Source organism: Myotis nattereri (genome assembly GCF_964212035.1).
Source record: "Myotis nattereri genome assembly, chromosome: 2".
Lineage (NCBI taxonomy): Eukaryota > Metazoa > Chordata > Mammalia > Chiroptera > Vespertilionidae > Myotis > Myotis nattereri.
In genome coordinates, this window is record NC_138076.1 from 126,663,438 (window position 1) to 126,691,407 (window position 27,970).

The 27,970-nt window shown below is 44.7% G+C and overlaps 1 protein-coding gene across 1 annotated transcript in view; it reads left to right on the forward strand.

The window, feature by feature from the left end:
* The first annotated feature begins 4,356 nt into the window (after positions 1–4,356).
* The window catches only part of TMCC3 (transmembrane and coiled-coil domain family 3), a 70,377-nt gene continuing 46,763 nt past the window's right edge, over positions 4,357–27,970 (forward strand). The window contains exon 1 of the mRNA XM_081083728.1: positions 4,357–4,565. Within this exon, the coding sequence (XP_080939854.1) occupies positions 4,488–4,565 (78 nt within the window). The 5' untranslated portion in view covers positions 4,357–4,487. The remainder of the gene's footprint in view (positions 4,566–27,970) is intronic.

Genomic DNA, 27,970 nt, shown 5'->3' on the forward strand with positions numbered 1-27,970 from the left:
ATTGGCTTCTTCACACAGCGTAATTCCCTTTACACTTACCCAAGTTGTTGTATGTCAGTTTATTCCTTCTTACTGGTCAGTAGTATTCTACAGTGTGGATGTCCCACAGTTTAACTATTCACTCATTGAAAGACATCTGGGATATTTCCAGTTTGGGACTTTTTATAAGCAAAGCTGTATGAATATTTGTGTACAGGTTTTTGCATGAACATGTATCTCTTCTCTGGGATAAATGCCTGAGAGTGCAATTTCTGGGTCACATGGTATTTGCCAAATTGGTTCCCAGAAAGGCTGTACCATTTTACATCTTTGTCAGCAATGTATAAATTATCTACTTTCTCCGTATCCTTGCCAGCATTTAGTGCTATCACATTTTGTTTTACCATTCTGATAGGTATATAGTAATAGCTCTTTGTGGTTTTAATGTGCATTTCCCTAATGGCTAATGAGCATCTTTTCATGTGTTTATTTGCCATCTATGTTTGTCTTCAATGAAATGTCTGTTCAAGTTTTTTTGCCCATTTTTTAAGGTGGATTGTTTATTTTTTAATATTGAGTTGTGAGAGTTCTGTATGTTTTCTAGATGCTAACGCAACTAATTTGTTGGACATGTGTTTTTGCAAATATTTTCTCCCCAACTGTATTTTGTCTTTTCATACTTTTAACAGGTCTTTCATAAAGCAAAGGCTTTGCATTTTGATGAGTAAAACACATGTTTGTACTTTTTAATGTAGCCTCAAGTCTGCAGGGAAGGTAAATGTTAGAGACCAGTCTCCAGAGTATTGAAGGCTCCCTGTAGGATTCTCTTTAAGACTCATTGTTCTTGGGAAATCAGTTGCACAGAATTGTTGCATCTTGCTAAAAAGGAATTTTAGAAGGCACATTGACCCGCCTGCAGAGTATGAGTCTTTCCACTTTCCCGTTTTTTATCAAAATCTTACCAAGTGGAAGTTTTTGGCTTCTATGCCAGATGATTGCTGATGCTAAGTAAATAGTAGTCATTGTTTTCTTGTATAGAACATGGTATGTTAAAAATTAAATATAAATGTGAAGAGTAGTTACTTTAAAAAAAAGAAAAAAAAAGAGTAGTTACTTTGAGTTGGCTGTAAACCAGGGAGTTAAAATTAGAGATTCTGTTTGCATCAGGCCTGGAAACTTCTGATCCTCAACATACATACATACATACTAATACATACATACATACATACATACATACATCTGATCAGCATGCATTCACCGCAGGCTAGTTAACACATTTTTAAACTATGATTTATTTTTCTCTACGCTCTCTGTCCTTACATTCTCAAGGGGGGAAAACTTACTGTACTTTTTGTCTTATAGGTCTTTCCCCCAGGGGAAAACACTTTCCTGTACTATTAAACCAAAATGGAATATGAAAGGAAAAACATTTTTCTTTACTTTGTAAAAGGCTTACTTTTTCTCTATAACATGAGGCTTTCCTCCACGTCTATTTCCTTCTCCCTACTGTATTGGAATGGTAAATGTGAAACAGTTCAGGAGGTGAGCCCCTAAGGAGACACCTCCCTTTGCCCTACCACTGAGCCAGGGACAGAACTGTCTTTACCTAGGTAGCAACTTATTACAGTATTTTATTTTTTTTTTACTGTCTCCCTGTCTAGATGGCATGTCTCTGCAGACTGGACCATGTGTTAGTTGTCTACGCCCAGAACCAGGAACAGAGTCTATCACACCTACGGTGCTGAATAAATAATTGGGGACTGCACAAATTTCAGTAACTAGGCAGTATCTGAAAATTGGTAACACTCATCATTCATCAGATTTTTATCCTTATATATTATTCATTCCAACCCCTTGAAGGCAAAAGCTACCTTCTGCTTATATCTTACTCATTTTTTAAAACCCCAGTGCTTGGACAATAAGTAGACGTTTAATAACTGTTGGATTTACCCATTCATACAGCAAGTATGTATTGAATACAAACTATGCCAGGAACTGTCAGGAATATACACATTTGCCTAGCCCTAGAAGCATGGAACAGACTGATGAATCTCAGAGGGAAGGGGGGTGGGGGAAGGAGGTTATTAACTAAAGAACTTATTTGCATATATGCATAGCCTGGGAACACAGACAATAGTGTGGTGAAGGCCTGGGGGGGGGGGCGGTGCGTGGAGGGGGCCAATGGGGAAAAAAGGGGGATATCTGTAATACTTTCAACAACAAAGATACATTTTTAAAAAGTATATACTGTGAAAAATAAATCTCTCATTCCTTCCTTGTAGTTACCTAGTTCTCCTCTCCTGCTATCAGTTTCTTGTCTATCTCCCTAGTTTCTTGTTTATCCTTCTGGAAATATTCTATGCATATATAAGCACATACATATATGGTTTGTACATAAATGATGGCATACCATACAAATTATTCTGCATATTGCTTTTTTCACTTAACCATATATGCCAGAGATATTTCTATAGCTACACATAAAAAGCTGCCTCATTCCATTACAGTTACCTAATACTCCACTGGATGGGTGTGTCATAATTTACACCCAGTCTCCTTCTGAAAGACCTTAGGTTGTTCTCAGTCTTGACAATGGTCTTCTAACAAGTGACCCTTACCCATCTTCAGTCAGTGCTTCTCATGGCTATCACATAGATCTTACATTCCCGTCCTGACGTCATCTTTTCCCTGTTCAGAAAGCTATAGCTGCTTCCCAATACTGGCAGTCTTCGGGTTAAGTCGGACTCCATTTATTTATAAAAAGAAAAGTTCCGTCATTTCGACATATGTACATATGGTGCTTTATGTTTTTTATTATTTATTTACCATGAGTAAAGGTCAGGAATTGTTATCTTTCTTTTAATTTTTTTTTTCTGTTTCACTTCATTACTGCTGTGTATGTGCTTCATGTGAGTGACTAGGTGCTTATGTGGGTGGGTTCCGACTACAGCGAAAATTATTCTGCCGTAGGAACAGATCTCCGACGTAACCGTAACCCGAGGACCTACTGTGCCCACATACTAAGGCGGAACTTCATAGTTTTCAAAGTGGAGCCCTGCACCACACAGTCTCCACCTACTTTTCCCAGCGCATCCTTCTGTTCTTAAAGACACCCCCCTAAGCTGATAACGTGAGGTTTTCCAAATGTGCCTTTGTTTTTATGCTTCCGCCTGCACTCCCCTAGCCCCTCAGCCCTTTGAAGGGGGAGCTTATCTTTCCTTTCTCCTTGTCTGGTCCCTTTGCAATGTCTCCTCTCTGAGGCGGCTGCACTTCGAGTATTTCAACTCAGTCTCCCCCTAGTTCACCCTAGGTCAGTGGTCGGCAAACTGCGGCTCGCGAGCCACATGCGGCTCTTTGGCCCCTTGAGTGTGGCTCTTCCTAAGCCTTAGGAGTACCCTAATTAAGTTAATAACAGTGTACCTAGCTATATAGTTTAAGTTTAAAAAATTTGGCTCTCAAAAGAAATTTCAATCGTTGTACTGTTGATATTTGGCTCTGTTGACTCATGAGTTTGCCGACCACTGCCCTAGGTAACCAGACCCTGTGTTCTGAATGTTGGTTTAGGTAACATTTAATTGTTCACCGATCAGTCCTTTCTCTTCTAGACTCCAAATTTCTTTTTTTTAATATATTTTATTGAGAGGAAGGGAGAGGGACAGAGAGCCAGAAACATAAATTAGCTGCCTCCTGTACAACCCCAATGGGGATGTGCCCCCAACCACTGTACATGCCCTTGATCCAAATCGAACCTGGGACCCTTCAGTCCGCAGGCCGATGCTCTAACCACGGAGCCAAATCGGTTAGGGCTAGACTCCAAATTTCTTGAGGAGGGGGACTATTTATTCGAAATAGGGAATACTAAAATGAAAAGATATGTCTTGACTTTCAGGTGGCTAACATAAAGGTGAGCTAGACTTGCAAAATTAAAATACACAGCACCACAGATATTTCTTCAAGTGGAAGTGTGTTTTGTGCTCAGTGAGTTATAAGAAAAACAGGGGCTTTGAACACCTCTGGTCCCTGTCCCAGGGCCTGGCACATGGCAGATGCCCAATATGTGCACGTTGGATAATTAAACACCTGAAAGCAAGTATTTAAGGCAAGCGTCAACATCTTGTCAAAAATCCACCTTTTGTCATAATTATACGAATAAGTCAACAAATAGATGTCTCTCATCTTTTGAAGGAAAAGAGGGCAGTGTGGGAGGGGGCAGAGTCAAGTTTCAGCGAGGGCGGGAGCAGGGGAGTCACACCTGGGGAAGGCTCCGGGCGGCGGGCGGCCGCGCACGGGGGCGGGGAGGGGAGGGGGCGGAGCCTTCGCGCCCCGCCCCGCCCCCTCCCCCGCGGCGGCGGCGCAGGGCGGCTCGGCGGTGTCGCCTGTCGGCGGTCGGCCCAGCCCAGCAGCCTCCTCCTCCCGCTCGGCCGCCGCCCCCGGCGCCCGGAGCAGGGCCGGCAGCTCGCGGCGCGGCGGCCCCGGGAGACGGCAAAGTTCCCCGCGCCAGCGCCGAGATGCCGGGCAGCGACACGGCACTCACCGTGGACCGGACCTACTCCGACCCGGGCCGGCACCAGCGCTGCAAGAGTCGGGTGAGTGGCGCGCACTGAGTGTGTGGGGGCGCCGGGCCGATGGGCTCCGGCTGCCTCGTGGACGGACTCTCGTCCCCCACCCCCGCCCCCCGTTTCTCGGCCGCCCCTCTCCCTCCCCTGCTGCCCCGCGCCCGGGCTTCCCCGCCCCTGTCCGCGCTGAAGGGGCTGGGAAGGGGGCCGTCGGAGCCCGGCCTGCGGCTCGGAGACCCCATGTCCCCACCGCCCCGGTGGGACGCGGAGCCGAGCCCGGCCCGTCGACTCCCCGCCAGCCGCCGTCCTCGGTCCCCGCGCGCCTGTCCGGGACGCCGGGTCTCCCCGACGGCCGCGCTCCGCCCCGCCGCGCTCTCCACCAGGGAGCGCCCGCCGCGCGGGGCGGTGTGGAAGGGACTCTCGCTCCCGGCGGCCCCGCGTCCGCGCTGGGACGGGCTCCCCTCCCGCCTGACCCCCTCGGGGTTTCGGGCGCGGGGCAGGTGGCGGGAGCGCCAGGGGCTCTGCCCAGAGACAAGTCAGTCTTCCAGCCGCCTCTCGGAGTTTCTCGCTGAGCCGAGCAGCGCGCTCTCCATTGATTGCAGTGTAATTGGCTGTTGCTGAATTTGGCTGTGGGTGAAAATAGCTCTTCAGAGCGGGCAGCAGGGACGATTCTTGTAGCGCTTCAAATAAAGACGGAAGAGGAAGCCTTCTCCATACCCCTCCTCGGGGGTACCTTCGCCCCCCTGGGCTGCTGAACCGTCCAGGCTCTCCCTGCGCCCCGTTGCCCCCGACCTTGGCTCATTGAAATGCCATTTGCAACAGCACCTCCTCCCCCTTGGCATTCGTTCTGGCAGGAGCTACCTGGATTTGTTTTTTGCTCAGCTAATTGTACTCGCTCGTCCGAGACCTCAGCATTGGAGTGTCAGCTTCCCTGTGTAAAGTTCAGGGAGGAAGAGCCCTGCTCAGATTCTGGCCTGCCACCTCCCAGATAGAGACCAGCCGGCCAGTGGGATGGGAAAAGTAGCAACAGGGACAGAAGTGCGGCGCCGCCCCACGTGCAGGAGGATGTGGGTGTGCAATGGTAATTCAGAGAAGTAATCATTCGCCCCAGAAGTGAAGTGACAACTCCCTGGTCTACTCACTTGTTTTCCCTTTTTCCTGTGTCATCTGTTAATCAATTTAACCGAATGATTTATTTTTACAGATTAAATATATTTGGTGGAATAATAATACCTCCTGCATCAACTCCACTCTCCTCCCCCAAAAGAATTCTCTTACTTTTTGCACTTTCTTTAAATGTTTCATAACGATTTGTTACGAAGATAACCAGAAACTTCGTTTAGGAAGAAGCATTGACAAAGGCTATTTGTTTACCTTCACAAAAGGTTGTGGCACTTTAACAGAAAGTCCTATTGTATACACTTCGGAAGGCTGACAGCTGGCTAACACAGTCACACTATGAAGAAAGTTGACAGTCCTTATTTCTAATGCATTTGTAATTGGGGGAGTCTATATTAATGTCTCAGGTGACAAGAAATTTCAGACTTGAAGAAATTTGGAAGCTTGGTTTCAGTTGTCACAACTGTGATAATCTTTGTGTAAACAAGATTAGTAATCTTTTTTTTAATATATTTTTATTGATTTTTTACAGAGAGGAAGGGAGAGAGATAGAGAGTTAGAAACATCCATGAGAGAGAAACATCGATCAGCTGCCTCCTGCACATCTCCCACTGGGGATATGCCCGCAACCCAGGTACATGCCCTTGACCAGAATCGAACCTAGGACCCTTCAGTCCGCAGGCTGACGCTCTATCCACTGAGCCAAACCGGTTTCGGCGAGATTAGTAATCTTTGAGGGATGGCTGGCTGACTGTGAAATCATTTAAATGTTTTGGCAAAACTCACCGAACCTACTAAAAATTCACTCTTCATAATCAGTAATATGGTGGTGATAAAGTTTGTACCTCAACTACTATGATGAGAAGTGGTGAAGCAAATGAGTACTTTAACTGCAGACTTAATTTTTCTGCTGTATTGTTCCTTTCGTCACCCTTCTTTTGTGTTAAAGTGCCACACCCTGTGTGAAGGTTTCTTATTTTTTTTAAATTCTTCCCAGGATGTTTACCTACCGCATTGTTTGGTGAGCTGTAGAGACGGAGTCATATGCCGCTTAACACGGGTTAGCAACAGTTTTTAGAACTGGGTCACTAAGTGGTATCATTGCTGTGGGAACATATGGGTGGGCAAAAGTAGGTTTACAGTCGTTGGTATCCTTCCTTCCTATATAATAAAAGCCTAATATGCTAAGTAACTAGTCAACCGCTCAACCAATCGAAGTGTAATATGCTAATGATATGCTAAGGCCGCTCAACCGCTCACTATGACATGCATTGACCACCAGGGAGCAGACGCTCCAACTGGTAGGTTAGCTTGCTGCTGGGGTCTGGCCGATCAGGACTGGACTGAGCGAGACAGGCCAGACATGCCCTGGAGCCCTCCCGTGGTCCCTCCCCAGCTGGCCAACCTCCATGTCCCTCCCTGGCCCCAAATATGCACCGGTGGGGTCTCTTGGCCTGCGCCCTCTCGCAATCCGGGACCCCGGGAGGGATGTCAGAGAGCTGGTTTCAGCCCAATCCTGCAGGCCATGCCGAGGGACCCCACTGGTGCATGTTCGTGCAACAGGCCTCTAGTAGAAAATAATAATACAAGAATAAACTGGGTTTCCCGTACTTGCAACTGTAAACCTACTTTTGCCCACCCCTGGATAGAGTGCACTTCCACAGACCCAGATGGTATAGCCTTCTACACACCTAGGCTGTATGGTATATAGCCTATTGCTCCCAGGCCACAGCATGTTACTGTACAAAACAGCATGAGATTAAATCAAGAACAAGAGAACACAATGCGGTCAAGAATGGTAAACACAAGATGGATGTCTGCCAGCCTAACAAAGCTACTGTTTTACAGCACACTTCTTTTTTTAATAAGTAGAAAGACTACACTCCAAAAGAATGATTAAAAGTATAGTATAGTAAGTACATAAACCAGTAGCAGTTACTTATTATCATTATCAAGTATTATGGACTGTACATAATTGTATGTGCTCTACTTTTATATGCGTGGCAGTGCAGTAGGTTTGTTTACACCCGCATCTCCACAAACACATGAGTAATGTGTTGCACTGCTAAGATGTCACTGGGCGATGGAAAATTTTCAGCTCCATTATAATTTTATGGGACCATGGTGATGTATGTGGTCTGTCATTAACCGAAATGTTGTTACATGGTGCATGACTATACCTGATTTTTAAATAGACCGTATATTAAAATGGAGTTAGACATTATAGTATATACTGATTATTCTAAATTATCTTACTGAGCAAACGAAATCTAGTGAGGACTAAAAGAAATCAAACCAATGAGGGTTGGAACTTTAGTGGATAAAATCACAAGTTCCATAGCAGTGATGCTGATATCACTGTTTAAACTTCTTGATTGTCTGCTTCTAGTTGAGTCAGGAGGAGTAGAGAGAACTAGTGGAAATTTTGTTACTGTATAAGAACTTTTCTCAAGTGGAGCTGATGTAATTTTGAGTCTGTCCTCAGAGCTGCCATAAGCCTGCTGTAATGAAGGGAAAGCAGCAATAATTTTCTTGCGAGAATCTCATTAGGTGATTCTAGCTCCTGTTTTGTGGGATTCACTTCATTGTAGTTATAAAGACATACCCATATTTTCTTTATACTCAGAAAGTATGCAAAAGGAAAACGTCAAGTGGTATTAGGGTTTAATTTTTTATATGTATTTTTATTGATTTTTAAAAAGAGAGGAAGGGAGAGGGATAGAAACATCAGTGACGAGAATCATCCATTGGCTTTCCTGCACACCTCCTTCTGGGGGTCAAGCCTGCAACCCTGGGGGTCAATTCCTGGTCAGGGTATGTGCCCTGACCAGGAATTGAACCATGATCTCTTTATTCCTGGGTCGATGCTCAACCACTGAGCGACACCAGCCGGTTTAATTTATTGATGTCATCCTTGCTTTGGTAATAAACCATCTATCTAATAGAGTATTTCAAAAGAACCATTTTGTGAACTCATTTAGTAAATTAGCTCCCCTAAAAACACTGTAACTAAGGAGAACTGGAGATGCATGGGAAGAGTTTATTAACTTTCCAGAGATGTGCGGTTTCCTCCTAGGAAGGACCCAAGACTCCATGAGATCAAATTCTTGGTTACCAAATGGTCTTTTTTTTTCAGTTCAAAATTGATACTTTGTGGAGAGAACAGGGAAAATACACATGTCTCTTGCTGAGCTTGGTTAAGCCTTTGAGACTAGAATAATAATGAGGCAGTTTACTATTTTCACATTGGAGAAGTCTATTTTTACAGCCAGGTGGATTAACCTAGATTTTTTTTTTTGTCCCCTTCAGTGAAAATGTAATATAATTGATGAATTCTGTGATTGTCTCTAAGCTGACAAGTCAGATCATTCACATTTTTAAATTTCATCTGGGTAAAATTCAGAAATGTGCATGTTAACTTGATGCACCTAATATACCCCTACTTTAAAAGAAAGAACATACATAATTAGACTCCCACTTTTTTTTTTTTTCATGCCCTACATAGTTAAAGCCTATCATTTCTTTAAGAATACAGGCAGTCTGGTTTTTTTTTAATCAATTATGTGTGAATTAAATTTTATGTTCTAATTTTAAATGTTCTAAAAGGCCACTTTCAGCAGCCTTTTGATCCTTATGTAAGGTGAATAATTTTTTTCTTGTTCTGTTGGTACCACCACTAATCAGAACTCTAGTCATCCTGAGTGCTTATTCTTCCCCCATCTCTAATCTACCAGCCATTTCCACTGGACCTTTTTTTGAGTTGGTTCATTCCTCCAGTCATCTCCCATCTAGGTTAGCCACTTACGAACCTCAAGAAGAGATAATTGGTGCACTAGCTTCCTCATTGCTCTGTGATTTTGTCAACTTCCATTCCGTCTTGCCTGCAAGGACTAGAGTATTCTGCCTACAGAACCACTCTCATCAGGCTGGCCCCCAGAAGACAGATCTTGCATTAGTGCTGCTGACCAGTGGTGGGATTTGGGACCCTGTAATCTTTCTAAGTATTAGTTTCGTCTTCCATATCCTAGGGATGTTACCGGGAATAAATGCAGTAATTTCTATGAAATGTCCAGTACACAGTAAGAACTCAATAGATGGTAGCCATTTTTGTTATCCTCCTATATAATAAAAGCCTAATATGCAAATTGTTTGGGAGTTCAACTGGGAGTTCGACTGCTCGCTATGACGTGTGCTGACCACCAGGGGGCGGCGGCAGTGGAGGCGCTGCTGGCCCTGATGGGCCCCGATTAGAGCAAGACCACGGTGGGATGATGGAGCAGGTGAGCAGGCAGCACCAGGCCAAGGCGGGTGCGAGTGGGGCCCGATCACCCTGCAGACAGCCAGCGCCGCCGCCCAGCTCCCAGGCACTGAGGGAGCCAGGTGGGTGGCCCCCCCAACCTATTGCCCCACAGACAGCAACCAGCAGACAGCAGGTCCTGATCACGTGATCAGGGTCAGGCCCCAGGCTGGGACAGGGAACTGGGGGTGGGTGGCAGCGACCAACCTCCTGTGGCGCCTGGGCAGGGGGCTGCGCCCTCACCAGCTATCTGGGGGCAGGGGTGATGGGGACAGAGGTGTAGTGAGAATGCGGGGTGTCCGCCGAGCTCGTTCTCACTCCCCCCTGTTACCCTCACCCAGGGCGTCAGGGCTTGTGCTGGGGAAGCCCACGCATTCAAGTGCAGGGTGCCCGCAAGGGGCCTGCCCTGCAGCCACTGGAACTGCAGGGGCTGGTCGGACTCCCCATGGATTTGCGCAGGAACCGGTCTACGAGGCCGGCCCGAAGAGAGCGCACTGCCCACTGGCTTCTGTGCAGCGCTGCTGGGCGGCCCAGAGGCCCACACTTCGCGCCAGCCTGCAGTGTCCGGCTACACTCACCTCATCTCTGCGTGGGGACTCGGACGCCATGACCCACGTGGAGGGGGGTGCACAGGGGCCCAGGTGCTGCCCAGGGCCCAGAGGTCAGCTGGGACCTGCCCTTCCATGCCGATGCCTGCACTTCGATTGCTGGCCAGGCCTAGGGACCGCACCCGTGCACGAATTTCGTGCACCGGGACTCTAGTGACTGTATAAGAAGTGATCATAAGCTTGAAAATGGCAAGACTGCTAATTTTGTGAATAGTATAGCCTTTCTGGTATTTTGTTCCTCATCACATGGATTTCTCACATGCCTGTCATTTACATGTTTATAAACTACAGACACTCGCAACTCTGAGCACAAGAGGCTTCATTCATTCACTAAGTAACTTGCTTGAGCACCTTCTGTGTGCTAGCTGCCACTCTAGGTGTCAGTAATATAAAGGCGATTGAAACAGACAGCCTGGCCTCTCCAGAAGAGTAATGTCAGGCACTTGCGTTTTATTTCTACTTGTGGCTCTGGAAATACCCTTCCTTTTTACAGTAAGAGATGATGATCATAAGTACAGTCTCTAACATCTGAAGGAAAAAACTGCCAGCCATGGTGCCCCCCTGTAGTACATCTTGTGTTCTCTGGTTTGGAAATCGATCCAGAACAGTATGATGAGTAATGGCCAAAAGCAGTCAAGGAAAAGAGGATGCCGTAACCCTTCTCACAGTGGAAATGGCTGGGCAGAGATGCAGTAAGGCGATAATCACATGCTTACTTCCTGGGCAGGAAGGAACTGGAGAGAGTGGAAACACACTTCTGTGGTAGGTTAACCTGATCTAGTGAAGTGGTGAACTGAGCATTTTGTGAATACGCTTTGAATCAGTGATTTGCTTTATTCTGATGAGTTAATTAAAGGAATGGTGAATAATGATGAGTCTTCCAGGTCGGGTTTTTCTTAAATTTAGGATGGATAGATTGATGTGGTATGTGTATTTTGAGCTATGCTTTGCTGCAAGCGCACCAGTCCTTCCTTTAGAGAACAAATTGCCAGCCGCCACCAGCACTCCCGATTGTCGCATCCCTGTTGCACACCATAGTAGCTGCTACCAAGTGGGGTCACAGGAGGAGTTTTGCTTCAGACCCACTGCCCCAGTCTCCAGGGCTGCTGTGAAAATCAAATCGACTTAGTCCTTCTGGATGGAGATTGCCTGTGTCTTGACTTCACCGAGGCTGCAGCTTTCAGCCCTGCTGTTTCTTTCTTTTTTTTTTTTTTTAAGATTTTAAGAATTTTTTTTAAAAAATATATTTTATTGATTTTTTACAGAGAGGAAGGGAAGAGGGATAGAGAGTTAGAAACTTCGATGAGAGAGAAACATCGATCAGCTGCCTCCTGCACACTCCCTACTGGGGATGTGCCCACAACCAAGGTACATGCCCTTGACTGGAATCGAACCTGGGACCCTTGAGTCCGCAGGCCGACGCTCTAAACACTGAGCCAAACCAGTTAGGGCAGCCCTGCTGTTTCTTTGATTGTGTTTTTATGTTTCATTGTGTGTGTAGGAGGAGGACAGAGGAGAGGGAAGGGAGGAGGAAGAGAACCATGAATCACTGTCCTGTGAATCAGAATGAGGACTTTACACTCCTTAGAAAGGGAACATCAGGATACATGATCAGTGCATAATCCAACCCGTCCATTGAGTTGGGGGGAGGGGAATGCTACTTGAAGGAGAACCTAGCGTGTGTGTTGATTATTCTTCTGTAAGGATGCAAAAGAACATTAAAAGAAGAATGCAGTAGAAATTATAATAGCCAACATGTACTACCTAAATCCTTACTATACACCAGGCACAATTTTGGATGCACCATCTCCTTAATCCTCATGATATCCTGTTTATAGTTCCATTTTATAGGTGAGGGAGTTGAGACCCAGGCATTCTAGTAATTTGGCCAAGGACCTGTGGCTATTAGGAAATGGTAGAGCTAGCATTTTATAAACCCAGGTCTCATTCCAGAGCCTGCATGTTAACCACTCTCCTATCTTCCGCCTCTGAAGCGAATGCTGGAGAGCAGTCCAGTCTTCATCAACCTGTGGAGTGCTTGGATGTGTTCCACTTCTGCAGGGCACCTAGCCAAATGGTGTGCTCGAGATGCTTATGACACAGCACTCTGCCAGTCCGCTGCATATAGTCCTATATCTCCAGTAAACATTTGGTGAATGAATGATTTCGAATGATAATCTAGGAGCTTTTTATAATGCCTCGGATATAAGAATTTGCTGATAATTTGGGGAAGTCCTAAAGGCTGTTAAATAAGCTCATGTTTAATAACAGGGTTAAAAAACCATCTTCTAGCCTAATATTTGATCTCTGGAGGATGAGCAGTTGAAGGACATAACAAGGGTGGTTCTTCTCGCAGTCTGGCCTCACCAGCTCTCCCTGTATGGCTCAGCCTCACTGGACTTAAAGTGTGTGCTTGTCGTACTTAAGGCAGAGGATTATAAAGTTAGACTTAAAGTTTTTATTATGATAGGATTGGAAGGGAATTTAGACATTAACCCCAGACCATTCCATGTGCAGATACAGAATAGTGACGTCCAGCCAGACTGTAAGCAGTAAAATTGTGTAGCTAAGACAGACGGATTAGGACTGACCAGTGTACTAGTTCTGTCTTAGAAAATTCCTGAAAAGAAAACTGCTGTAAATACACACACACACACACACACACACACACACACACACACACACACTCTCTCTCTCTCTCTCTCTCTCTCTCTCTCTCTCACCCTCACCCTAGGATATTTTTCCATTGATTTTTAGAGAGAGTGGAAGGGAGAGAGGGGGGAGACGGGGAGAGAGAGAGAGAGAGAGAGAGAGAGAGAGAGAGAGAGAGAGAGAGAGACCAACATCAATATGAGAGAAACACCAATCGGTTGCCTCCTGCATGAGCCTCAACTAGGGCCAGAGATCAAACCTGCAACCCAGATATGCTCCTTTGACCAGGGATCAAACCCCTGACTCTTCATTGTATGGGCCAATGCTGTAGTCACTGAGCCACACCAGCCAGGGCATGCTTTAAATATTTTTAAATACCAAGTTAATTGCTAAGTTGTGTGGCATAAACATCTCAAAATTAAACAAGGTAGAAGGAGAGTTCAAAATTTTTTTCAGTAGAGAATTAATTGAACAGATTTGAATTTTTGTAAGTTTTCTGGGTGGGGAAAAAAGTGAATTTAAATGATTTAGTGTTAAGCCAGTGGTTCTCAACCTTCTGGCCCTTTAAATACAGTTCCTTATGTTGTGACCCAACCATAAAATTATTTTCGTTGCTACGTCATTACTGTAATGTTGCTCTTGTTATGAATCATAATGTAAATATCTAATATGCAGGATGGTCTTAGGCGACCCCTGTGGAAAGGGTCATTCAACCGCCAAAGGGGTCGTGACCCACAGGTTGAGAACCGCTGTGTTAAGCCCTCATCCTTCTGAATTTATTCCAGATTTTGGGGAGGCTAGGATGAAGAGAGGTGACAATTCACACATCAAACTACTTAGCTGCACTGGATTTGCTGCCATTTTGTACAAATTATCTTTTCTGAGTGAGGTCTCTTTTAGTCTTTTTTTTCTTCTTCAAAATAAAATTTTGAGAAATGAGTTCATCTTTGTGTTGACATTCCATCTGTTGGGATAGGATGTTGGGTAAAAACATATGCCAGATGCACACGTCATGGAGTGTATCTTCAATGTGTAACTTAGAATTCAGCCCGAGCCTACTCTCGCCTCTAAAGCTCTGTTCCTCTGAGTCTCTCATTGAGAGCATCTTCCAGCACCCTGTTGTTTTTTAAATTTATTTTGTATTGTTGACAGTATTACAGATGTCCCCCATTTTACCCCGCCCCTATGTCCATGGGCTATGCATATATGCACATACGGTCTTTGGTTAATCTCCTCCTGTCCCCCTAACCCCCTCCCCTCTGCCAAGTGTCTTTAGTGTATATAATTTTCATAAACACAAAAACATCATCTGGTTCTGTTCCAACACCGGGGATGGGGGTTAGGGGTGAAGACAGGGAGAGGGTTTGTTGGCCTGTTGAGAGAAGGTGCATACAGTGCCAATCCACAGTGAAGTGTCTCTGTTGGAGAAAATCTGTGATTTCTGCCGTATGCTCTGACTTGAGAGCCCAACCCTGGAGTAAGATGTGGCTTTAGTGTATAAACAAGACACTTCTACATAGATGCCCCACAGGCACCTCAAAATCTATCTGTCACACTTAATACATTCTCTCAAATGACCAGCCCAATTCCTGGTTACTACTATCCCCATGTAGCTGATCCTCAGACTAGATGCTGGGAAACTCCTCAGTCACCCCACTTACACACCACATCCAGTGTGTATTTTCTCAGTCACCTTTCTCTCATTAGCCCCAACAGCACTCCCTTAGTTTACTTCTGGTTTTGTGGTTAGAGTGAAGGGTTAGGAGTGTGGATTTAGGAGTCAAACTTGAATGTCAACTCCTCCACTCTCCAGTGTGTGAGCAACCTTGACCAGTGGCATTAGGAAACCCATGACAGCATTTGTTGCTCTGCCGCTGAGTCATTCATTGTCTTCCAGAGAGTTTCCCAAACTTCAGTCATTCCCACACCTACACATAGCTTGGTGCCACCTGTACGATTGTTTACTTAGTGTTTCTAAATCAGTTCACTCCTTGAAACTTAAATTTATGTTTAAAGTATCAGTGTTACTATTCTAGCCAAATATTGTCTGGCCCTCTGAGGCCTGCAGTGCCAGATTAAAAGGATCAGTGGATGTGGAAGCTTTGTTAGAGAGTTCTTAGCACTCGACAAACTTCCTCCTCGACTGAATCAACTGGACAGGTTGAGGATTGTTTTCAGGGCAGTTACTCGCTCCCTGTGATTCTGTTATTTGATGCTTTTCAATTTATACCACCGAAAATAATTCACAATCATTTGAGGACACACGGGTCTTAATGTATCATCTCTCCAAGTTCTTTTAGGGAATATTTCTTTTAGACCCCTGGCCTAGAAGTTGCTTCAAAATATTTTTTTATGGCCCTACCTGGTTTGGCTCAGTGGATAGAGCGTCAGCTTGCAGACTGAAGGATCCCAGGTTCGATGCCAGTCAAGGGCACATGCCTGGGTTTTGGGCTCAATCCCCAATAGGGGGCATGCAGGAGGCAGCTGATTAATGATTCTCATCATTGATGTTTCTCTCTCTCTCTCCCTCCCTCTCCCTTCTTCTCTGAAATTGTTAAAAATAAAAATATTGAAAAAAAGAATATTGAAAAAAAGAAAGTGGGTATTACCTTTACATTTTTTTTTTTTTTTTATGGATTGTGAAAATTTGGGTAATTGAGTGCTGGGCTAAACAAAAGCCCATCCTGGTGAGTTGAAGGCAATCTTGTCTGGGTATGAATACTTGGGTAGATGAGGTTGGAAAAATGAAAGTTATGCCTGTTCCAGGCTGTGTCTCTGATGCTTTGAGATAAACTGAGGCAATGGAAGGTCTTAGGCTAAACAGTGGACCATTCTGGAAGACATGGAGTCTTGGGGAATTTCAGGGAAGGACAAAATGTGGTGGGTGGAGAAATTTAAGCTCTGTGGTTTTCTAAAGTAAAGTTGAATCTAATTGAGATGGGTATATAGGCTTGTTGTAATAAGAGGGAATTAAATGGTGCTGCCGCCTTTCGGTGACATTTTTATATAAGCACTTGTCTAAAAATAAAGTATGTCCTTAGTGAAAACTGTGCCCTTAGTAAATACATTCAGCACCTCAATATGTTTACTTCAGGGTGCGCGTAGCTGTGTACTGAGGTCAAACGTTCGTTTTTTCTCTTTGTGAAGATGGTGTGATAATCCAGAAGGCCTGGAATCCATTTCAGATAGTCAGTGTTGCACTATTTTAATCTCACTAATTGGAACAGGTGGCCTCTATTTGAGACTTGAATCACTAGTTGTCATAGATTTTAATTTATCTGAAAACATGAGGCCCATTCAGTAAAAGCTATTCAGCTGTGTTGGCATCAAAGTATTTGAAAGCTTTGACCCTTAAAAGCACAGAAGGCTGAAGAAGATAGAACAAGTGTAGTTTCATGGTTTGCGGCTTTGATTCAATGTTGCATATAGAGTTGGTGGAAGAACTTGATGGAGTGCAGCATGTCCAGGTGCTTGAGAGGGCTTCTTGTAAATGTTTCTCCAGATGAGGAAAATGTCTTGAGTATCTCCTTTGAATCCACCCTGTAAGATGGTTGAAGAGGACTCCATGCTGTCCTCATGTTTTTATACGCATGAAGTGAAGGGGTGTCTTGGGGTGACTCAGCTTACCACAACTGTGCAAGTTGAGGTACCTAAAACACCTCAAATGAAATTGGAGCTGTCTCCAGATTCTGAACTTCTCCAGCTGGATCACTCCTTTTTATAGCAGGTGTATGCTTGGCATAGTGTCTTGACAGTATCTTACTTTAAATCCTTCAACCAGTTTCTTAGCCTGACACCCAGAGTCTCCGATCTGACCTGTGATCCACTCCCTGCTCTGAGCTCTGGTATCCTTGGTGGACTCCCAGGCCTGGCCTGTGTGCACCTGCTCCCTCCTTCCACATGCAGATAGATGGCCGTATTCTTTTTATCTACATATGGAGCCTGGTAGATGGGGCTTTGTAAATAATGAATGAGGGTATGTCGTAAAATTGCACTATGGAACTTGGGAAGCTGGAAAACATTCTACTCTTGATTTATATCAATGCAGATTAATCTACCTTGTTTTAATTGCTGAACAGGGTCGCAGTGTATGGGTATTTCATAATTTATTTAACCATTTCCTTACTGAAGGACAAGAATACTGCGTCCAATCAGGTGCTTCAGTGACTGCCCTTGGACATACTTCTTTTTTGCATATGTGAAGAATATGTTAGCCCTGGCTAGTGTTTCCCAGTGGTTAGAGTGTAGGCCCATGAACCAAAGGGTTGCAGGTTCGATCCTGGCCCTGTTGGGCGAGTGTGGGAGGAAACCAGTGGAAGTGTCTCTCTCACATTGATGTCTCTCTCCCTGCTACCTTCCACTCTCTCTAAAAATCAATGGAAAACATATTCTTTGGTGAGAATTAACATCAATAACAACAACAACAACAAAATATATACATATGTATATGTTAATGGGTTATATAGTATTAAAAGAGAATTTTCTCAGCAAAGGGTATAGGCATTTTAAATTATGATATTGCCAAACTTAACACTCTATCTACTCTGTGTCAAACACGAGATGCTGAGGATACAGCAGTGAACGAAAATGATACAGTTTATATAACCATCCGTATCCATGTATGAGCATACCTCAGCTCAAGTCTTTCTGACACCATGTATTATAAAGTTTTTTGATCCTTGCCAACCTGATAGGTGAAAACTGGTAGCTCATTCTAACTTATATTTTTCCTAATACAAATAAACTTGACCATATTTTTTAATTTTTATTTTGAAATAAATACAGACCCACAGGAAGTTGCAAAAAAAATAGTATAGAGCTACCCATACATATATCCCTCATCCAGAATCTCCCAATGGTTACATCTACAATACAATAGGTTTATTACATTTTTACATAATTTAAAAAAAATTTGTATTGTAAACTATCTTTTTTATATTCTGGCTATTTGTGTATTGAGTTATTAGTCTTTTCAATTGATTTGTAGAAGTTTTTTTACTTATTAAATACATTGTTTTGCACATAACGTATTTCCAGGTTGTTATTTATGACTGTATTAATTTTCTACTGTTGTGTAACAAATCACCACAAATTCAGCAGCATAAAACAATGCCCACTTACCATCTCACAGTTTCCATGGGCCAGGATTCCAGACACATCTTACCCGCATCCTCTTCTCAGAGTTTCATCAGCCTAAAATCAAGATGTCAGCCAGGACTACAGTATCTTCTGAGGCTTAGAATTCTTTTCCAAGTTCCACGGTTCTTTACTGAATTAAATTCCTTGCAGATGTAGGACTAAAGCCCTCAGCCCTCAGAGGCCACCCACTGCTCCCTGCCAGGTGACCCTCTTCATCACATGGTAGTTTGTTTCTTCCAGGTCAACAGGAAAGTAACTCTGTTGTATTTTGTCTGTTCCCTATAGACTCTCTTTGAAGGGGCTCTCCTGATTAGGCCCTGCCACTCAGGTAGTCCACCTTTTGATTAATTAAAGTCAACTGATAGAGAACCTTGATTACATCTGCTAAATTCTTTCACCTTCATCATATAATGTGGCCTGATCTTGAGAGTGAAATCCCATCATATCCACAAGTCTTGCTCACATGAAAGGGGAAGGATTAGTACTGGGAGTGTACATCAGCAGGTAGGAATCCTGTGGGCTGTCTTAGAATTCTCCCTTCTACACTGCCTTACTGATGTGTTGTGTGTGTGCTGAGTGAGGATAGAGATAGCATGCAGCAAACATTGAATAAATATTAATCAGACTTTGCCCTAAATAAATTTAAAAGTGTTGGGTTTGTGTCATTCTTAGAATGGCCTTTCATACTTTGAGGTTCTTTTTAAATAAAACAAAAAAACACTATGTTCTAATATATTTTATGATTTTCACTTTTATATGTGTTAACTTTGATCCAGTTAGAATTTATTTATTTTCCTTTAAGATATCTACATATAAATGACATAGTTGTCCTGGCACCATTTTCTGAATAGTTATTTTATAAATTTTTATACAGGTTATTTTTATACATTTGTTTTTGTTTCATATTTTTATACATATAAATAAATATATTAAATGCACTGAACATATATTTATGTGTTTATTTTACATATTTATTTTTATAAATTTCTACTTTTTCTTTGGGTTTTAAAACAATTCAAAAGTTATACTTTTGGTGTATTTATTCTGGATTGATATTCTCTCCCTTCCCCAAAACCAGGACTTAAAATGGGCAATTTGAGAACTCTAGCTCATGCACTTAGAAACTTTCAAACAGCTCAGATTCCAGTTTCATTTACAGTAAGGGAAGTTCAAAAGGTAGAGGGGGAAGAGATGGTCAAGTTTGTTTGTTGTTTTTTTTTTGGTTTGCTTTCAGTTCTTTTTGTTACTTCTCAGTTTTTATTTAATGTAGAACCCTGCCCTTCTACATGTTTGCAAAAGCTGTTATGGGGTAAAGACTGTGTATTGTTGCTTCCTAAACAAACCATCATTGCTGCCTTAGTCACTTGTGGTCACCCCCAGCTAGGGAGATGGACAGCAGGAGCCCAGCCGAACCTTGTGTTCTGTAGAGAACAGACCACTTTCAGGCTTGTCTTCCTCTCATGCAATAAATATGTTTAGCACACTTGTGCTGTCCTCGGTACTAGGAAATTTAAGTTGATTTGTCTCTCATGTTAGGATAATAAATACAAGATTTCATGTTTGTAGGTGATAAGCTGTTTCTTTATTTGGCTGAATTATCCTTATTTGTAAGTTACCCCCTATGGTTTACTACATATCACTGGATATTTAGGGGTTGTTATATTCCCTTTATGTTGATTATTGAGATTTTCACCTGCCTTGTAATCTGTGCATCTGACACAGAGAGGGGTTAAAACTGTTGGCTGTTACCAGAAACTAACACTTAACGTTTCATAACCTGACCTAAGAGCTCATTAATGTTGGAATGGCTTCATGCTTGTAAAAACATTTTGACTTAAGCATTGTCAAGTATATTGACATTTTAAATATTTGTTGCATAAAGCCAGACAAAGTTTACCTCATATGCTGAGCAATTTAGAGGTACTCACTGAATTGGCGTTTATTGGTTATGCCTTCTTCCATTAAAGTGGCTCATGTCCTGGTATCACCTGAGGAGTCATGAGGGCTTGTATTTATACCAAAATCCTCACCTGTTTCTAGCAACCAGGAATGCACTGCTATTGGGCGCGGGGGGGGGGGGGGGGGGTGGTAATATTAAATTTTACTATTGAGAAATTCGACTAGCACTCTGGTCATTTTGAAGTGTTGTAAATACTCGGAACTCAAAGTGGGCTCTTACTTTAAAGAAGGACTTACAATGAGGCCTTTCAGCCTTGTTGCTGTTTGAGGACAGTTTTGCAAAACAGCCCCCCAATCCAACCCACATACCTGGAGCTTCTGTTTCTTTAGGAAAATAGAAAGTGAATGAAATAATCTTGTATTTTTGTGTCTTTCTTTCAAATTAAATGTTGATGCCTTCTCAGTCTTTATTTTTGAAATAATTTGTTGCACATTTGGGGTAATTTTAATGATAACAAATTCACTGCATCAGAATAATACATAACTTGTGAAAGACGGAGACACTGAATTTGCATACAGATTATTTTATGTTCTCTGATACTTTGCACATTTCAGAAGTCACAGTAACTTTGTTAGTAAATAATTCCTGCAAATAATTATTCCTTAGTTTATTTACGCAATGGCCTAAAAGCAGCTAGTGTTTTTGTAGGGCAGCTAGCTTATTAAATTCTCAGTGGATTTTCATTTTCTTAAGGTTATGCTTGCTTTGGTTGTTGAATTAAATTTAAGGTTGAAGTTAATGTCCTGTGGACGTAAATGCAGTGACATCAGATTCTGAAATTATAAGGTAATGAAATGGCCTGTCAGAAACAGCAACTTCCTTCATATTTAAAAGTAAACCAATTCACAGAGGGGAGAATGTTCTGAGCAGGAGGAAATCCCAGATCAAATCCCTAACCAAGTTGTTCTGGTTAAGTCATTAGTAGACAGATTTTTTTTTAATTACTAAATGCTTCAAACATGGAAAAAACATTTTTGAAAATATGATACCCATATACCTATCTCCTCGATTTAACAGGTGTTACCATTCTGCCATGTTTGCATCTAATTTCTGTCACTTGTTTTTAAGAAATGAATGGTCCCAGGTACACCTACTGGATGCCTTCTCTTTCCTACTTCCTCAGAGGTCTACATAACCTAAAGCTGTGTTTCATTCCTTTGCATGTTTTTATACCTTGGATGAATCCATAAAATGATTTAAAGCAGGCTAGGCCCAAACTTGAGCTCTCAGTTGAAGATATAAAGAGAGGCTCCCTTCCTAAGTGCTTCATTGTGAGCCCAGTGCAGTGCTAGGCCCCAAAATCAGTCCTGTGTGGATGCTGCACTTGAGGAGCTTAGACCGAGGAGGACAGACCTGCAGACACATAATGGCAGTGCTCCAGGGAGCCCGGGCCTCAGTTGGACCCTTCTGGAAAGAACTGACCCAGAGCCCACCCTGAGAGGCTCTAGACCAGAAGGAACAGGTGCCGACTTACCCACCTCGCTTCCTACTCACACCTCCTGCATGGTGTCTCCTGATAGTTGTTAATGGGACATTATTGGCAGTGGAGGAGAGCTGGCAATGCTCGAGGTTTTAGTTCTCTAATTAGTACTTTGATATGTACTATTTTGTGTGTGCGCACACACACACACACACACACACACACACATAAATACATATATACTAGAGGCCCGTTGCATGAAATTCATGCGCTGGAGTGAGTGTCCCTCAGCCCAGCCTTCACCCTCTCCAATCTGGGACCCCTCGAAGGATGTCCGACTGCCGGTTTAGGCCTGATCCCTGTGATCAGGCAGTCGGACATCCCTCTCACAATCCAGGACTGCTGGCTCCCAACCCCTCGCCTACCTGCCTACCTGATTGCCCCTAACCACTTCTGCCTGCCAGCCTGATCACCCCCTAACCACTCCCCTGCCACCCTGATCAACGCCTAACTATTCCACTGCTGGCCCGATCGCTTCCAACTGCCCTCCCCTGCCGGCCTGGTCACCCCCAATGGCCCTCTGCTGGCCTGGTATCCCACAACGGCCCTCCCCTGCTGGCTTGGTCCCCCCCAATGGCCCTCCCCTGCTGGCCCGGTCGCTCCTAACTGCCCTCCCCTGCAGGCCCGGTCCCCACCCCAACTGTCCTTCCTTGCAGGCCTGGTCCCCCACAATGGCCCTCCCCTGCAGGCCTGGTTGCCCCCAACTGCCCTCCCCTACAGGCCTGGCCCCCCACAATGGCCCTCTCCTGCAGGCCTGGTCGCCCCCAACTGCCCTCCCCTGCAGGCCTGGCCCCCCACAATGGCCCTCCCCTGCAGGCCTGGTCACCCCCAACTGCCCTCCCCTACAGGCCTGGTCCCCCACAATGGCCCTTCCCTGCAGGCCTGGTCCCCCGCAACTGCCCTCCCCTGCAGGCCTCGTCTCCATAGGGATCAGGCCTAAATGGGCAGTCGGACATCCCTCTCACAATCCAGGACTGTTGGCTCCCAAACACTCGCCTGCCTGCCTACTGATTGCCCCTAACCACTTCTGCCTGCCAGCCTGATCACCCCCTAACCACTCCCCTGCCAACCTGATGGATGCGTAACTGCTCCCCTGCCGGCCTGATCGCCCCCAACTGCCCTCCCCTGCCAGCCTGCTTGCCCCCAACTGCCCTCCCCTGCAGGCCCGGTCCCCTCCAATGGCCCTCCCCTGCCAGCCCAGTCACCCCTAACTGCCCTCCTCTGCAGGCCTGGTCCCCCGCCAATGGCCCTCCCCTGCAGGCCCGGTCGCCTCAAACTGCCCTCCCCTGCAGGCCTGGTCCCCCCAAACATCCTTCCCCTACCAGCCTGGTCGCCCCAAACTGCCCTCTCCTGCAGGCCTGGTCCCCCCCAACAGCCCTCCCTTGCCAGTCTGGTTGCCCCAAACTGCCCTCCCCAGCAGACCTGGTCCCCCTCAACGGCCCTCTCCTGCCAGCCTGATCTCGCCCCCAGTGGCCCTCTTCTGCCGGCCTGATCTCACCCCCAACTGCCCTCTCCTGCCGGCCTGATCTCGCCCCCAACGGCCCTCCCCTGCCATCCTGATCTCCCCTAATGGTCTCTGCCTTGGCCCCCACCAAGATGGCTTTGTCTGAAAGTCAGACGTCTGGAAGATGGCCAGTCGACCTGGTCTAATTAGCATATTACCCTTTTATTAGTATAGATAGATTATATAGGATAGGATTGCTTAAATGGTGGAGGAGGAGCCTTTTTCAGCAGGAGGAGATGCTCTTGGCAGACAAAAACACATAATCCCTATATCTGGACTGATAGCCATATGCACTAACCTGCCAAAGCAGTCCCATATTAGGTTCTGATTGTCGGTTTCTATGCCAGTCAGCGTCAAAAGTTCCGCCTCCTAGGCAGTCATTGGCTCCTGGCACTTTACCCAGATTAGGTTCTGATTGGCCAGTTTTGATGCCAGTCAGAGTCTCTGGGCCTGATCAAAGAGGCAAAGCTGATCAGCAGCTCCCACGGAGGCCGGAGAGAAACAGAGGTGGGGCTGCTGGCAAAGCCAGGAGAGAAAGAGAGAGGCAATGGCTGATCAACAGCTGTGATGGAGGCTGGGGGTCAGACCCTGCTTCTCTCTCTGTAGGGCTCTCTCTGGGCCTGATCCGCAGCCCGCTCCGCAGTCAGTGCTGGGTCTCTGCACCAGCACCAGCTGCAGTCAGTATTGGGTCACCTCGGCAACCCAGCACTGACTTCCAGTGTTTGGTCGAGCCTGTGGTCATTACAGACCCTGCTTCTTTATATAGATAGATTTCTGATGAAAAGGAAACACTAAATCATGGGTATCACAGATGGGTTCTTTGATTTGACTCAGATGGAGGAAGGATGCTACAGAAAAGGGAGGAACAGAGATGTTAATTGTCATGGTAACCAGCAGGTTTTTATAGTGGAACACTGCCTTTGTAACCCAAACCAGTCACCTTTTTATCTGACTGCAGAAAATAGACTGATGCAAACTCCAGAAATTATAGTACCATCTCTCAGTGGGGTTTTATTTGCTTTTTAGAAAGAGTATTTTAGTTCCTTCATAGAATTTCAGAGCTGAAAGCACCCTTTATGTGCCTTGGAACTTTACAAATCAGGTGCTAGAGCTTTCCCATTGTCATTGTATGTCCCCCTCATTTCCACATCCCCTCCCAATCAGTCTAATCCACAGGCCAGGATTTTTTCAAGAGCATAGAATGGGGATGATGGATGCAGCCACTGTGGAAAGCAGTATGGAGTTACCTCAAAAACTTAAAAATGGAACTGCCTTATTGACCCAGTGCTTCCTCATCTGGGAATTTATCCGAAGAAACCCAAAACACTAATTCGAAAGAATATACATACCCCAATGTTCATTGCAGCATTATTTATGATAGCCAAGATTTGGAAGCAGCTCAAGTGTCCATCGGTAGATGAGTGGATAGAAAAGCTGTGGTGCCCTAGATGATTTTGCTTAGTGGTTAGAGCTTCAGCCCGAGGACTGAAGGGTGGTGAGTTTGATTCTGGTCAGTGGCACATACCTCTGTTGCAGGCTCCATTCCTGGCCTGGTTCAGGGCGTGTGTCTGTCTCACATTGATGTTTTTCTCCGTGTCTCCCCCTCCCTATCACTCTCTCTCTCTCTCTGGAGGATCAATGAGAAAAATATCATTGGGTGAGGATTAACAACAACAAAAATTGTGGTATATTTACACAATGGAATACTAAGCAGCTGTAAAAAAGAAGTGTCGTGCCAGGACTTCGGGGACAAGGGACTGGTTTTTAGATCCTTAAAACTCTGTGAGGGCATCTTAGGCAGTTTGTTCAACCAATTTGAACCAGTTTCCTCATGTAAAAAATCAGTATAATTCTTAACTTAGAAGAATGTTGAGGGCTTATGTAAGAGAGTGCAGTGTAAGTTCTTTAACTCCTTTTTCTCATCACACACTGGGCTTGGATGCTACCTAAGTCTGTTGGGAAAGAAGAATTGTCCCTTGTGGTTCACTTGTCTCTCTCCTCACCAGAGAGTGGGCAGGGACTGTTTATCCAGTGCTGGGCACAGAATGCAACATAAATGTTTGGAAGGATGGAGCAATGAAGGGAAGCAAGGAAGAATGAGCTAAGAATTTCACGCATAGCTATTAGTGTAGTGTTTGAGTTCACACATTCCAACAGACAGCAGGGCTTTCTCTTTTCAGAATTCAGTGTTTAAAGATATCAAATGATTCATGAAGGTCTTGGCTACATTTTTTTCCCCAAAAATGTATTTGCAGATAGAGAAAGTGGGTGTGGAGAAAGGACATCCCCAACCCCAGGGACCACACCCCCCTTCTACAATACCCACTCTCCCCGAGTCCTTATTTTATCTTTTTTTTAAAAAACAAAACACAAAAAACATAAGTAAAAACAAAACAAGCACCCTGTACAAGGACTAGACCTGGACACTATTGCTGTTCCCTCTTCCTGGGGGCAGCGCTCGGACTGAGACACAGTCTCTGAATGGATTGTTCTTGCCCTCAACACTTCTTTTGGGCCTCTTCCCCTCCTAGGCCCAGCTCCCCTAAGTCCCTCAGTGCCAGGATGTGGAAGGAGAGAGCCAGCTGGGCTGCTCCCTCAGGTGAGGAGACTGTGGCTGTGGCATCCATTGGACCCTAGAGTCTTCTGGGACAGGACTCCAAATTAATGGAGACACCTTTCCGGATGCTGCCTCCTCTTCCAACCAGGCTGAGCTCCTCTGAGCCACTTGGCTACATTTTTATCTAAATAAGTCTAATTAGGAAGACGTGTACTCTTATTTCCATATTTTAAAATTTATCTCCTCCCTGCTGTTGCCTTGTGGAGAAATGTTTGTTCACAGATGATAATTGGTGTTTTTACTTTGGTGTTCTTTAAGAAGAAAGATTTTTGTTAGCAGATTTCATCAACAGTCTGAGGGAAACTTTGCCCAACATTTTCTTATGAAATTTTTCTAACAAATACGTGTGAAATATAAACATCATAACAATTTAAATTAACATCAACTTATTATACAGATAACCTAAATCACTCCTCAGTGTCAGTGCAGTGTGGTCGTGGCTACCACTGGGCAGGGTTTTGTTTTGTTTTGTTTTGTTTTGTTTTGTTTTGAGTTTGGAATGCTTCCCTTACCTTCTATATTATTATTGAGAAAAGCTCAGTTCATTAACTTTTCTTAGAAAGATTGTGTGTGACACCTTTGGTCACTGAGCAATCATTTAACCTTCACCTGGAATGGCTGCATCACCTGTAGTTAAAGTCAGTGTTATGGGTTGAATTGTGTGTTTCCTCCTCCCTCCGAAAAGCTATGTTGAAGTCTGTGATATTGTGATTTATAATAAGAAAGATATATTTGATCTTAGGACCCATTTATGACACAGAGCTCCTAAAACCCTTGGACTCTCCTAAGCGACGAGAGTGGTAAAACTGAATGGGTGTCTTGTTATTCATATAAATAAGCCGTTTTCAACCAAACCGGAGTTTTTGTAAATGAGGTGACTTTTGGAAAGCCCCTAAGGAGGGAGCTTCTTGCCAGGGGACCAGCTTTCTGTCCACCCTCCACCTCAGTGAGGGGAGAAGAGCTGGAGGTTGATTACTCCCCAGCAGCCCAGGGCTTCATCTGCCACGTAAAAACCCAGAAGGATGGGGAGAGCCTGTGAGTTGGTGAGTACGTGGAGATTTGAGGAGAATGGTGCCCAGAGGTGGAAACTCGGCACCCCTTCCCACATACCTTGTCCTGTGCCTCCCTGCCAACTGGCTGTTCCTGAGTTACTGTTATATCCTTTTATAATAAAAGGATAATTAGTAAACGTTTACCTGAGTTCTGTGAGCTGGTCTAGCAAATTAATCAACACAAAGAGAGGGTCGTAAGAACCTCCAGTTTATAGCCAGTTGGTCAGAAGCACGGGTAACAACCTGGACTTGCAATTGGTGTCTGAAGGGTGGAGGCAGTTTTCCAGATGAGCCCATAACCTGTGGGATCCGATAGTCACAACCGAGTTACACTGCAGGACCCCCAGCTGGTGGTGTGGAATTGTTTGGTGTGGGAACCCTTCCCAAACCCCCCACACACGTCTGGTGACCAGAAGTGTGGTATTAGCGTGAGAGGAGACACAGGAATGAGTTTTTCCTTTACAAAGATCTGACCCCGAGGCCTGGCTTGGAAATAAGGTCTTTACAGAGATAATTAGGTTAACATGAGGCCATTAGGGTGTGCCCTAATCCAGTATGACTCACTGGTGTCCTCATAAAAAGAGGGAATTGGGTGACCTGAAGACGGAGGGAGGATGCCTGCAATGTGAAGACAGAGAACTGGAGTGATGCTTCTGCAAGCCAAGGAGTGACTGAGGCTGCCAGCAGCTAGGACAGAGGGACGGAGTGGTTCCTCCGGGCACCTCAGAGGGAGCACAGCCCCGCCCACACCTTGATTTCAGGCCTCCAGAACTGTGAGACAACAGAATTCTGTTATTTTAAACACCCGTTTCTGGTACTTTGTTATGGCCGTCTTGGGACAGTAATACTGTCAGACAGTGTGTTTCTGTCGACCCAACACAACTAAAGAAATACTAACATGAGAGAAAATACAAACAACCTTGAAACCCAGGAGGGTACTTGGTTAGCAGATGGTTATCACTGTGACCCCCAAATGCAGTTCTATTACAATTCTTTGCTATCTAAGT